The sequence below is a fragment of the Panthera onca genome, chromosome A1 (genome assembly GCF_046562875.1).
Source record: "Panthera onca isolate mPanOnc1 chromosome A1, mPanOnc1 haplotype 2, whole genome shotgun sequence".
NCBI classification, from domain to species: domain Eukaryota; kingdom Metazoa; phylum Chordata; class Mammalia; order Carnivora; family Felidae; genus Panthera; species Panthera onca.
The window spans coordinates 82,510,737-82,525,139 of record NC_138339.1 but is presented as its reverse complement, the minus strand read 5'-3'; the positions used below and the strand labels follow the sequence as shown (position 1 = coordinate 82,525,139).

The 14,403-nt window shown below is 35.4% G+C and overlaps 1 protein-coding gene across 27 annotated transcripts in view; it reads right to left on the bottom strand.

The window, feature by feature from the left end:
* Positions 1-14,403, bottom strand: part of MCTP1 (multiple C2 and transmembrane domain containing 1) — a 534,016-nt gene that overhangs the window by 220,268 nt on the left and 299,345 nt on the right. For all 27 annotated transcript variants that reach the window (XR_013556012.2, XM_078448001.2, XM_078447963.2 and 24 more), the window contains 2 exons: positions 12,607-12,686; positions 8,554-8,665 (listed from right to left, as the gene is read on the bottom strand). Coding sequence is in view for 26 of the 27 variants with exons in the window: in XM_078448001.2 (XP_078304127.1) it covers positions 8,554-8,665; positions 12,607-12,686 (192 nt within the window). In the remaining variant the exon portion in view is untranslated. The remainder of the gene's footprint in view (positions 1-8,553; positions 8,666-12,606; positions 12,687-14,403) is intronic.

Here is a 14,403-nt window from a genome sequence, read left to right as displayed (position 1 = left end):
CCTCTCTTAGCTTTATCATTATCTTTAATGCTTATGAAGTGGAGAATAGGGAATATTTGGAGAAAGAATATACCTTTTGAAGTGCTTGTCATATTTGTATATTAAGGAGGCACACTGGTACCTTTAACAACTGTATCTCCTTCAGCAGAATTCACTATAAAGCAGGACCATTTCAAAAACCACTCATAAATCACAAAAATACAAAAGAAAATTTTAATAAAAGATTAAGTCATATAGAAGACAACCTTTGGCCTAAACCAAGACAATAGAATTATGTGAAGGTTCTAGGACAGGAAAAGAGAAAAACATGAAATTGTCAAAGATAAGGATTCATTTTTATTCTTTGTAGATAGTGCTTTTATAGGTTATATTTTCCCTATATATCCCCTGTGTTAAATATTGACCAAAATATGGAAGACTAGTGGATTTCCTAAGGTTACAATAATTCCCTATTTTATTTTGAATGGAGCCAGGAAACGGCAAAGCAGTATTATCAAATACTATTATAGAAATATTTTATATGTTTTCTAAGTACTAACGTGCAATTTATTTTGAAGCAACAAAACCTACCATTGGGTTGTGGAGGTGTCCATACAGTGGCCATGTAATAAATGTTTGTTATTGATCTTAAGTGAGTTATTGTCATCATCATCATCATCATCATCATCACTCCCACCACCACCTCCACCACACCTTCTCCATCATCACTAAAAGGCAATTGGAAACCAAATACTTTTGTGGCATGCCATATTAACAAAACCTCCACCACTGGGAGTCAGACAATAAATCTTCAACTTTCTGAGAAAGCAGAGTTTCAGTGAACAGAGAATGATAATTCCTAGAGACACTGTTTTCAGTCAAATCAAGTGAGAATAATTAAGATAAATAAATAAATAAGCAAAATCTTGTAACTCATGGCCATTTATTATCATCACCTAGTTTCTAAGGATCTCCTAAAATTCCATTCTGTAAGAAATGGTATACTGTGAAAAAGGAGCTAAGAACAGGAGGAAGAATTGAATCTCAAGGCAACACTACTCAATATTACACAGATTTACTACTGCTGCTTGAAACCAATCCCTTGACTCAGAGCCACGGCATAAAATAAATCCTCATGATGTAAAGCAAACTATAGGGTTTGTATTTTTTCTGTCTCTCAAAATTGGCTTTACAAATAGACTGCAAGGTATCGTTTTTCAGACTGGGACACTGATACAAACAAAAAGTTAACGATTTCCCAAAGTATAAATATGCAATATTTGGCAGTTGTGGGAACAAATTCATTATTTTCCTGATTTGGTTTCTAGAATTCTATTATTAGATCCAGTGACCCCCAAAATGTGCCTAGATTTTTAAAATTATTAATTAATTAATTCATCATGATAAGTGTACTCTTTAATCCCCATTCTTTATTTCATCCATCCCCTACCCACCTCCCCTCTGGTAACTATCAGTTTGTTCTCTACAGTTAAGAGTGTTTCTTGGTTTCTTTCTCTCTCTCTCTCTTTCTTTGCTCATTTGTGTTGTTTCTTAAATTTCCCATGTGAGTGAGGTCATGTGGTATTTACCTTTCTCTGACTGACTAATTTTGCTCAGCATTATACTCTGTAGCCCTAACTGTGTTGTTACAAATGGCAAGATTTCATTCTTTTTTATGGCTGAGTAATATTCCATTGTGCATATATATACAATATCTTCTTTATCCATTCATCAATCAATGGACACTTGGGCTGCTTCCATAATTTGGCTATTATAAATAAGGCTGCTATAAACAAGGGGTTCACGTATCCCTTTGAATTAGTGCTTTTGTATTTTTTGGGTAAATATCCAGCAACATGATTACTGGATCATAGGGTAGTTCTATTTTTAACTTTTTCAGGAACCTCAAAACTGTTTTCCACAGTGGCTGCACTGCGTTCCCAACAGTGCAAGAGACTTCCTTTTTCTGCATATCCTCACCAATGCTTGTTTCTTGTGTTTTTGATTTTAGCCATTCTTACAGGTGTGAGGTGATATCTCATTATAGTTTTGATTTGTATTTCCCTGATGATGAGTGATGTTAGCATCTTTCCGTGTGTCTGTTGGCCACCTGTATGTCTTCTTTGCAGAAATGTCTGTTCATGTCTCCTGCCCATTTTTTAATTGGATTATTTCCTTTTTGGGTGTTGAGTTCTTTACATATTTTGGATACTAGCCCTTTATAGGATATGTCATTTTCAAATATCTTCTCTCATTCCATAGACTGTCTTTAGTTTTATTGTTTCCTTTGCTGTGCAGAAACTTTTTATTTTGATGTAGACCCAGTGGCTTATTTTTGCTTTTATTTCCCTTGGCTTGGGAGACATATCTAGAAAAATGTTGCTACGGCGGACATCAGAGCCATTACTGCCTATGCCCTCTCCAAGGATTTTTATGGTTTCAGGTCTCATATTTATATTTTAATCCATTTTGAGTTTATTTTGGTGTATGGTGAAATAAAATGGTCCCTGGATTTTAGAACAAAATTTCTGCTTCTTGAGCCAAGCCAACTGGATAAACAATGTGTTTAAGCATCCTACTCCTAAGTTTCTTTTTCTTTTTAGATATTTGGGTTAAGCTAGATTCAGTAAAGCTGAAAACAGGAGAAAAGTTTTAAAAAAGTGAATTTAACAAACATACTATTAAACTATGAGACATGTTAGAGAAGAAAGATTGGGGAATGTTAAAGATAGGAGATAAAGCAAATTATAGAAAAATAAGATTTATTTTTTGCTCTTTGATCTTAAGCTGAGAAACATATGAATTTTGTTTTTGAATGCATCATTATCTAATATTATTATAGGATCATCAAAATTCTTCATTAACATCTCAACTTTCTTTGAAGCCAGTGAAAGAATTAAGTAACATAAAAATATGGCCTGTGATAGAGCTGCAGAACTGATTATGTTTTTATGAGATTCTACAATCTCAATCCATTTTTTGCTTTTATTTTTTGTTGTAGTGATATTTTTCAGGCAATTACATGGTTACCATAGATACAAAAAAAATTATCACAGAATAGCTAGACAATATAGTGTATACATCTTATAAAACATTAAATTTTTTATAAGTGTTTTTAAAAAAATGTTAGCTATGAAAATAATTCAGAAAAATTAGCAAAATAAACCATCATGAAAAAAAAATTTCAATTCACCAAAGAATCAATTCATATGTTTCTTATAATCTTCTATTTTTTAGCTTTAGCCAAGCAATTTGTAGGTCTAGGAGTGTGTAACACAAATTCACTCACTTTTATTTCACAAATTCTCCAATGAAGAAAGCTGTGGATTGAACTCTGCTAGAAAAAGAGCCAGAAAGAACTCAAACACACTATCAGACCAAAATACCATATACAGGACACACATGTATGCGCTACAGACTTTCGTAGGCTCAAAAACAAGACATGCATTCGAAACAGAAATGACAGTTGTATCATGCAATTCATCAGCATGCCCCTGCCCCCCACGAAGATTTTGGTTTCTCATACACACAATGCTGGAAACTTAAAAAAAAATGTATATAAATCTGTTCACATCTGATATATTTTTTAAAAGACTCAATGATGAACTCAATGGACAAGATTTTAATATAAGCAATTTTGAAATACTTTTGCTATTACTCATACTATACTCCTCAAATTGCTGTAATTAGACACCGCATGTTTTGGAGGCTTTAGTAGATTCAGTAGGCTGGTAGGATTTTCAACTCATTCTTCAGTTTTACTGATTTCCAGAACTGGCAATCCACACAAGGAGAAATCATCCCAACTGCATTATTCATGGAATGTAGTGTCAGTATTAACAGTGTATAAAAAACTTGCAAGATAACTGATTTAGAAACTTTGGCACTTTTTGATGCTAAGTACTCTGTGTTTACACTTAATTTATTCCTACTTTTGATAGCATTTTCTTAACATTAATGTTCTACTTCCTATTTGATTGTTAGACCTTATTTGTTAATGGCTCTTGAAAACTCCTGTCTTCCATTCTCTATTTTAACACATATAAAATATTTAGCAAAGTTTTATAAATATAGGCATAAGAATAAATATGGAATTCTTAGACTAAAATCTTAAATCCCAAAAGCTTAAAATAGATGATTTCTGTGCTAATAATCAAAGAGAACAGAACTCTTAAAATTTTGCTGTGTGAGGATCAATGCAAAAATCATCCTCTATTCCTTCCCTATATATTATGCTAGATATTATATGGAACTGTGAGGCATTTAGTAACTGATTTCTGGTATGCTATATTTTGAGTTTGAATTTTTCTAAATAAGATTTGTTCCTGGATAATTTGTAAATTTCACAATAGCATTTTCACTGAAGCAATATAATATATATTTCAAGCATACAAAAATTCAAGTTGAAGATACATTGGATCCATGATTGTTTTTAACTAAAAAACTTCAATTATATTCCAGGAAAATATATTGGAGTAATACTAGACATGTGACAAAAAGAAAAATACAGTGACATGCTTCTAATGCATTGTTATTAATATCTTCATAGAGCAACACAGACTGATTTTAAGCAGATTATCATTAATGTACTAATTTTAAGAATGCAAAAGGAAATTAATTATTTAATACTGTTTGTGACAATCTCAGGGATTTAAATACTGAAGTAAGAAAAAAAATCTTAAAATACCTTTCCCTGGACCTTTGAAGTATCCCTTCAAATCCTCATAGAATTTCATCTGCAACTCATTGAACAGCCACTAGGTACAGAAAGCTGGACTAGGTTTTGAATGCAGTCGTCAAAAAAAAAGATCATCAGAAGCAATAATTTATATATACTTTTTTTTTTTTTAACCAGAAGTGATAGGATAGAGAATGGAGTTGATGGGAAGTAATTTAGGTAGGGCAAATGACAGTGAAGAAAGCCTGGACTCGAGAGAAGGTGAGATCTGCCAGAGTTTGTATGGCTGGGACAGAGGTTACCAGTGGCAGAACATATGGTGCTCATTGGAGAGCTTTAAAGTCCCTCATCAGGAGTTTCCATTTAATTAGAGAAATAAACACATGTCACTGAACACTTAGAAGAAGAATAAAGAAGACATTATAGAACCTGGCACAATGCTTATAGAGTCAATAAATGTTTTTTGATCCCTGCCCAGCCAACAAATGGTCCTTGTTCAGAGTTTCAAAATCTCATATTAGTGTTGCTTAACAGTTTTAGAGATCTTAATAAAATAGCTATACAATTGTTATATAGACCAAAACAAGCAAGTAAACAGAAGCAAATTTATGTCTTTGTTAGAAATTTTCATCCTGTAAGCACATGCTTAGAAACCCTGATTCAAATCTAGGACATCAGACTAGCCAGGATACTGGGGATGCCACCAGAATTACCTGTAGGAGATGTTTCATACTTCCTTCCCTCCCCCTAAGGTCACCTGGCTTCTCTGCAACCACCCCCATGCTCCCAGCTGTTAATCACACCCACAAGGAAGAGCAAGTGCAGTCAACCTGACACCTGGATAATGACACCCTTGTCTCCATTCCTCAGGTATGACTGAGGTCAGTGTGGTCACCAGCCAGAAGCTGGCTCTGATACAGGCTGCAACAGGTTGTGCTTTCCTGAGGCACTGCGCCCTAGCTAAGCTACTTGATTCTCAGGTGAAAGTCAATGTTAGTATGGGAGGGGAGAAGACATCATTTTTCACTGGCCACAGCAGAATGAATTCAGTGCTATTTGGAACTCTGAAGGCAAGGGCATGAAGTAAGGCAGTGCATGAACAATACTTGGCAGTAAAGGATTTCTTTCAAAAAGCTGGAGTAGCAAAAGGCAGGGATTTGAATCAAGAAAATGGCACAAAGATTTCAGGAAAGGCTCTTTGTGTTAAGGGTGAATGGGGCTGGAAAGGTACAATGAGGAAAATGGAAAAGGAAGAAAAGATGAATCATACCAGATTTTTGACGAGCAACTGCTTCATGTAACCCACCTGTTCTCTTCCCATTCATGTGCGATAAATCATTGATGATCAATAATTAGGCACTGTAATACCTTTAAATGATATTTGTCTAAATGGACATTGAACTGAAATAATAAATTTGAGCAGCTATGGAGACTGGAAGATTTTTACAAGAAATGTTAAAGAAAAAATAATGTTGGGACCATTTTGCCTGTGCTGACACTCATTTCTGTGCAGTTTAGAGCAATTCAGCAGCTTCACCATAAGGTCTCTTAGTACTAGCTTGATCTCTCAAACCGTCAGTTTGATGTTAGAGCACTTAATAAATATTCCTTTTATGCAAAAATTCAGCAGACACTCTATCATCAAATCACCCAAATAACTAAACCAGCCACTATATCATTCTAACTTCCAATAATATTGCCAGTCGAATAATTTGGGATATATATGACCTCAGGCACTTAGGTATTTTCATTTATGAAGCGCTGTTCCTCATTAAAATAACAAAGAACCCCAAACAAGAATATTCTATCACTAAATTTTGTTGATTTTACCTCTCACCAGTAAACTTGCTGATTTCTTTCCATCTCTATCTCTGATAATGCTAATCCAAACCTCCATCATCTTCCCCCAGGATTTATGAAATAATTAGTCCTATTTGGTCTCCAAGTATCCGTTCTCATTCTTCCATATGTTTTCCACAATGCAGCCACACAGCTATTTTCAAAAAGCAAATATGATTATGCCACTTCCTATTCATAGACTCTTGGAGAATCACCACAAACCTTAACATGGCCAACAGTCCTTACATGGTCTGGGCATCTCCTGTCCGCTGTTGTCATGCACCATGATCTCCCACACTCTCCTCTGCGTACATCTTTTCTGAGCTCCAGTACTTTTTCAATTACTGGAGTGCAGCATAGGGCCTTTGCATGTGCTGTTTCCTTCTGCTTGAAATATCTTCTCTCTTCCTGGTTTTTGCTTTATTATCTCCTATTCACACTTCAGACCTCAGGTCTCATTTGGCTTCCTTAGAGAATTCCTGCTACCTTAACTAGAACAAATTCTACTACATTCCCTCTTAACAGCAACATGCACCTCTCTTTCGTGGCACTCAATACAGTTGTCATTTTAAATTTCCTTCACTAATGATTTGATCCCTGAGTTCTCCACTGGATATAAGTTCTATAGTATCCTATGGGTTTAGCATAGGACCTGGCTTATAGTAGGTTTGGTCAGTACTAGCATTATTTGAATAAGGCAATAAATAAACACTTACAATTTATTCCTGTGTATGGATTAGCCAGCTAGGATATACTCCTTGGCTTCCACTAGGTGAAATAAGGTATTCTGAATTGGCAATTTCTACAATGATGGGTTTCTATTTCTAAATATTCTCTGTTAAAAAAAAAAAAGTCCTCACCTACCCTTCCTTTTGTACACATGGGCCTGTGCATATGCACACTTACACACTTTTTTTTTTACTGTGTTAACTTCTCACAGTAGGTATCTGGTAGTCCTTGTTGGAAAGAGAAATGTACTTCTCACTGAATTAAGTATGGATACTTAAATCATACTTAGCAAACACAGCGTATGAAAATGTGTGCTCACTGTTTAATTTTTTAAAAGGGTAGAGCAAAATACTTGTTGAAAAGGGTGAGTTTTCCAATGAGTTTAAAACACTTCCAAATTTGAAGTTGGGATTCACTATTTTAATCTATAGTCTCCTGAAAAAATGTCAAGAATACCTTTCCAGCAGACAACATAAACCAACTTTAATCATGCATTATTTGAAGACAGCAATACATACATTGTTAAAGGAGGGTATGTGTACTTGCCCAAATAGTTATATCTACTCCTAAAATGTGTTATAATCAAAACTTGTGAGAGCAGCTCCCGGTACATGAAAGCACACTGAATCTAATGAGGACTCTCCGGTAAAATGTGGCAGAAAGTGCATTGGCCAGCATACTGATGCAGGTCACACCTGGTATTTTTTAATGTCACTTCAACATGCTGGAGTAATTGGCTCCTCTCTCTCCCTTGTAAGTTTCTCACTGCAGCATGGTGTGCAAGGAAGTACAGACAGCCAGTGCTGGAAAATGGGTAACAGCTATATGGAAACCCATCAAGAAGATGAAGAGTATTCACTTATCATTCAGCAAACAAATACCAGAAAGCAAAAACTCTATTATAATTTCACCTCATTTTCTTTGTGATGGTACGCATGACAATACAGTCAAAACATCAGGGTCTGGATACCTCGGTACGGAATTCCAAATACTCAGTTCAGTAGCAAATGTATTCCCTGAATGAATACTACCATTTGTCTACAATATAACATGTCTGAAATTGGGAAATGAAATTATAATAACAGATGCAAACGTGTCCCTTATTTACCACAAGAGGTTCTGATCTGGAGCACAGAACAGGAAATTTGAATTCAAAAGATATAATACAGAGGGACTAGCGATACCCAGGATACTTACAGAAACAAAGAACAGGCCAGATTTTCATATGCTGCTTCTTTTTATTATCACCTCTGGATTCAAAGAAGGCTCATGACATTCCACCAAGTGATAACAAGAAAGCACTCCTCCTAGGCTGTGGGGGAACTTACCACATCCCTGTGTTCTCCTTCTTTAGGGGTAAGGATGACGGACAGCAAAATGATTCCAAGGTAGTGGTCAGGATAATGAGGATCTTTCAGTGTTAGGGTCACATCTGTGGGCCTATGATATACAATATTAAGATTGTAAACCATCATTAAATATATAAGCCAAAAATATATTTTATATTGACAATTTATTATTTTTAAGAAGAAAATAAATTTTGTTTTCTTTTACTTTCCTGGTCCAATTTCTATTGTTATTAAAACATCATTAATGCACTCTTATCCAATAAATTGTGGACCAACTGGGTGTACTTGGATTCACTGTGTAAGTCTCAGTCCTTTCTGTGGTTCTAGAAAGCTAAGAAACTATAAAAGTATAGAGAAATGTACAAGTGCCTTCTTTATAATCTCTAAACACATAGAAAGCCAGATATTTTCTATAAATTTGAGTCCAACAAGTAAATGAGGGTCATTTACAGACCACTACATGATTTAGAATAAAGAGATGAGTGGTAAAAGAGGAAAAGATAATACATAACTTGCCTTATATGCATCATAGACATATTTCCTTATTGTGTAATTATTTTTAACAGAGTCCATTGTTTAAAATAATGCTACTATATTTCTTTGTCTGTTTAAACCTATGCCTAAACAATTTTTAGATTCAGAAACACAAGGAAACCACTACTTGGTCAAGTTGGTGAATACTTAGAAGGCTTTAGAAGTAAGTATGTCTGAAGAAGAGATTATGAATTACTCGGTATTACCCAAAATAATTTTAGAAAATAATGCCAACCACACATTGAACTGACAATGTGTAGCTAATATCTTATTTCCATATCTCGATTAAACATATATTTCAATTTTAACAAATGCATGTTAAGCATTACAGTGTATATGCATATACTATATATATACATATATGTTTGATATATATTTTGATTTGGTTCCTTTGTTGAACAAATAGGAGTTCATGCCCCTCCACCCCCAATAAACCTAAGGGACTGTGGAATATTTGACACAAAACCTGAATCTTTAAATGTTGGCAAATTAGGAACGTTCCCTTACTTGCTCAGTCACTTATTCATTTCATTCACAAAACATATATTAAACACATATGAAATACCACACACTGTGCTAAATCTTGGGTAAAACCAGAGGTTAAGATCAGTGATAATATCATTATCTTTAGGGAGCTTAATAATTAGTAAATGCTACAGTTGGAATCTAGTACTGGGGAGAGGGCTTGGTGGGGAAAGCTGGTCCAAATAAAAATTTTCAATCCTGGCTGCATATAAGAATCCACTGGGAAGCTTTAAAAAAGTATATATTCCTGAATTCTACCCATGATGACCCTGGTTCTATAGATCAAGGTTGGGTCTGGAAATTTATATTGTTTATGAAGCTCTCTAAGTGATTTTCCCATACAACCAGGATTGAGAAGCAAAGATACTTTTAAAAAAAGGGTTTTTTTTAACATTTATTTATTATTGAGAGACAGAGAGACAGACAGTGAGCAGGGGAGGGGTAGAGAGAGGGGAGACACAGAATCTGAAGCAGGCTCCAGGCTCTGAGCTGTCAGCATATAGCCCGACTTGGGTCTCAAACTCACTGTGAGGTCATGACCTGAGCTGAAGTCAGTCGCCTAACCAACTGAACCACCCAGGCGCCCGAACCAAAGATACATTTTAAGGCTAAGGTATTATAATACTAGGAAATTTTTACATGATGCTTAAAGTCAAGGAATAATGTTATGAAAAAGATGAACTGTTTTCCAATGCCAGAGGTTTTTTTTGTTTGTTTGTTTTTAAGTAGGCTTCATGCCCAGCATGGAGTTCAACACGGGGCTTAAACTCACAACCCTGAGATCACGAGTCAAATACTTAACTGGCTGAGCCACCCAGGTGCTCCCCAGTGTCAGAGGTTTTAACTGAAACATGAAAAATTAGATTGATAATATACATGTTATAACAGTCGTGATACAAATGGCTCCAATATCAATTTAGTTACAACTAATCACCGTGGTTTGACAGCAACAACTTGTTCCTTTCATTTTAACAAATTCATGTTAAGCATTATAGAATGTATGTAAATACTATACATAGATACATGTTTTTATATGGAGTTACAATTTGATTTGGTTCATTTTCCTATAATGAGTACATATAAAATTAAAAGAAAACTTATTATATTTTTATAATGATTACATGATAAAGATTTAAGAACATTTTCAATTGCTTGATGATGACGATGATGATGATTTTCTCTCAAAGTAAAACTTTAATGCATTACAGATAGCATAAGTATTTATATGGCTAGTATTATTATCCATTTATCTACACCTAGGGACTATTGATTTATACACAGAATGTAATGGCATACACCATCATGTGGTTTTAAAAAGTAGTAATTTGGTGTTTACATAGTTTTGGGAGGAAGAAATGATTAAATACATAAAATAAGTAGAGTGGCAAAATAAAAACCAAATGCTTGGATAAATGTCTTTTTATTTTCTTAATCATCCCATATTTTTCCATTTAAGGTTATTTTTCATCAATGATTTATCTTTAATAGGGAAAAAGAGAGATTTATGCTCTGTGATTAAATACAGCGGTTTGCATATCCTTTAGCAGAAATCTATACAGAAAATAGTTGTGGCCTTTATAGAACACCACAGCCCATTGAGCTGGAGCTCAGTCTTCATGGTAACGGATGACATAAAACACTATCTTGGATGGGGCGCCTGGGGAGCTTCGTTAAGTATCTGCCTCTTGATTTCCGCTAAGGTCATGATGTCAGTTTGTAAGATAGAGTCCCTGTCACAGGCTCTGTGTTGACAGCATGGAGCCTGCTTAGGATTCTCTCTCCCTACCGCTCTCTGCCCCTCCCCCACTCACTCTTGCATGTGGGCTCTCTCTCTCAAAATAAATAAATAAACTTAAAAACAACAACAACAACAACAACACTATGTAGGAAACTTCCTTCCACTGTGGTGAGTGGGAGGCCGGCAATCACCCACATTCTATCATTAGGTCAGCCTGCGCTAAGCTCTTGACTGGAATAGAGGACATGCAGGAAGTCCAGAAAAGTCTGCTCTTTGGTCCAGTCCATGGCAAAAATGGCTTTTGGAAGACCAATAAGCTGCCAGTGTGCTCAAGCTTAGCTGACTATGATACATAAGGGGGTTCTACTATTTCTGTTTAATTTGCATTTAAAATATAAAGTAGCGATCTGGCCCATTTCTCTGCTCCCCTGTTTTCCACTGCTCCTGCCACATCATGTACATAATCACATGAAACACCTTAAAACCATCAAAGAAGATCTCACAGCTTCCTTTGCAACCTATCCCAGTACTGCTTGACCCTTTTAAAACGTATTTTTTTCCTTCTGTAGTATTAATCAATTTTTAGCTTCCAGTTGAAGTGCATTTAAAAAAAATATAAGCCCATAATTAGGTGCCAGGTATGACTAATACTAGTAATAATTCTATAGCTTTACAACTAGTCAAGCAATGATAAACTAATGTGACTGAGGAAATACAACTAATCTTTCTTCATGTTTGAGGCACTGCTTGGTAACCTAGGATCACCAGTGATGGCAAAATTAGACTGTCCTTGGGCTCAGGTGATAAGAGAGTAGCTGTTTTTGAGGCAAAGCACATGTTTTATTTCCTGTATGGTAGCCTGATTCTTAAACTAGTCATTTCTATTTACGTGCATAATCTACTTTATGTCCCACTACAACCATATCAGCAACATGGAAGTAAGGAATTTGTCTTTTATCTCTAGATTGCTGGTGCTTAGTACAGTGCTGGGGGACAGATCCGGTGTCCTAGACTTTTTCTTCCAAATAACTGTTGATGAATAAGATAATCAAGCAAGATGCTATTATTTCCACTGGGTAGATAAAAAAGATGTATTTGAAAAAGGCTGGCTAGCATGACGGCTCACAACAATAAATGAGAGAAGAGTGTCTAGAACCCAGATCGGCTGTCACTCTATTTATACAGGCCCAGCTTCACAACAAGAGGCAGTGATATAACAGTGGCTCAAAAGTTACCTGTTTAACTCCAGTTGTGTGAGATCCAGAAAGGCTGAGCCCATAAAGTCATCCTGTAGTCCAAAATCATAGTCAAATACCTGAGAAGCCAAAGAGACAAAGCATTACTAGAAATAATTACAATATAGCTTTAAATGAAAATACCTTGACTGTAAAATATTGGTTGTCTATGTCATCAAAAACAGTGAAACTTCCTAATATTTTTACAAATTTCTTTGTTTGAGGGGCACCTCGGTGGTTCAGTTGATTAAGCGTCTGACTCGATTTCAGTTCAGGCCGCAATCTTACGGTTTTGTGAGTTTGAGCTCCACATTAGGCTTTGCACTGACTCTATAGAACTTGCTTTGGATTCCCTTTCTCTCGCTCTCACTCTCTCTCTCTCTCTGCCCCTACCCAGCTAGTGCTCAGTCTCTCTCAAAATAGATAAATAAACTTCAAAAAAAATTTCTTTGTTTGAAATGTTAGGGTCTCACAAAATATTCAAAGGAAGTTGCATTTTTACTTAAAATTGTTATTTATATCAAATAGAACTTTAAGGAAGATGAATAACAAAATCAAGTAAAATATAGTAAATCATCAAAAATCTGAGGAACCCAGGCTTAGAATATTTTCCCCATATTATAGAGGGGATATTAGCATTACTGGAAGGAAAAATAAGTGAGTATGAAATTCAACAAATATGTCTTCCATAGTGGGCTCTTGGTGATGAGTATATGATTCTAATTCCTTCGTGTTTTTCAGGTCACTGTAGATAAATTCTGTGATATTATAGGACAATGTCTTTTGAAATATACAAATAAGTTAAAATTGAAGTGTTGTTATTAAAAAATTTTGTAAAGGCATATTAAGGTTAAGTCAAATTTAGTTTTTATCATCACAAGGAAGACTAGGAAACAATATTAATGTAACTACCAACAACAATCAGAAAGGAAAAGAGAATGTGTTTCTATTTATTTATCCAGTATCTTCTTTGTGCCTTTTATGGTTCTTATTCATACTATGATAAATAAAAAAGTATTGTCCCTGATCTCTTGGACCCTGCATTTAAGAGCTGAGACAGTGTATACAAACCCAAATAGATAAATACACTTCAGTGATGAGCACTGTGGACACAAAAGTCTAAGGGGGTGTGTTGGAAGCTGCTATTTTAGATAGGGAGTCCAGGAAGGCCTCGTGCAGGAAGTGTGTCATGTAGAGACCAGAATGATGAGAAGGATTAGGCCGGTTTGGGAAGATCATTCCCAGGCAGAAGAAACAGCAAATGACCAACACACGCAATGGTCATCAAGAAGTCAGTGTGGTTGAAGCAGAGTGAGAAATATGGAGAGTGGAAAGAAGAAGGCTGAAGAGACAGCTCAGAGCTAGATCAATTAGGGCCATTTTCGAAAGACTCCAAGAAAATGGGAGTTGGCTAACTTCCATCCATTCATTAGTTTTGTTACTCATTCTTTCCTCAGTCAATATTGATTAAGTATTTATTAGGTACCAGACAATATGCTAGGCATAAACAGGGGTGAGCAAAGCTGACATCATCAATGCTTACAGTTTAGTAAAGGAGACAGATGTTAAACAAGGAAGTGCACAGGTGATATGTAATTCCAACTTTTGATAAGTATTGTAAAGAAAAGAACAGCGTTTGAAAAAAAATAACAATAGAGATCAGGGAAAGCTTTTAAGATGGAAGAAAGATGCTAGTAGATGAAGTTCGGAGCTGTGCTTCTGGATCTTTTCAAACAGAAAATCTTTGTATTGCACATTGCAGTAAATGAGCATGGACAAGTAAGCCAGCTCTTGAAA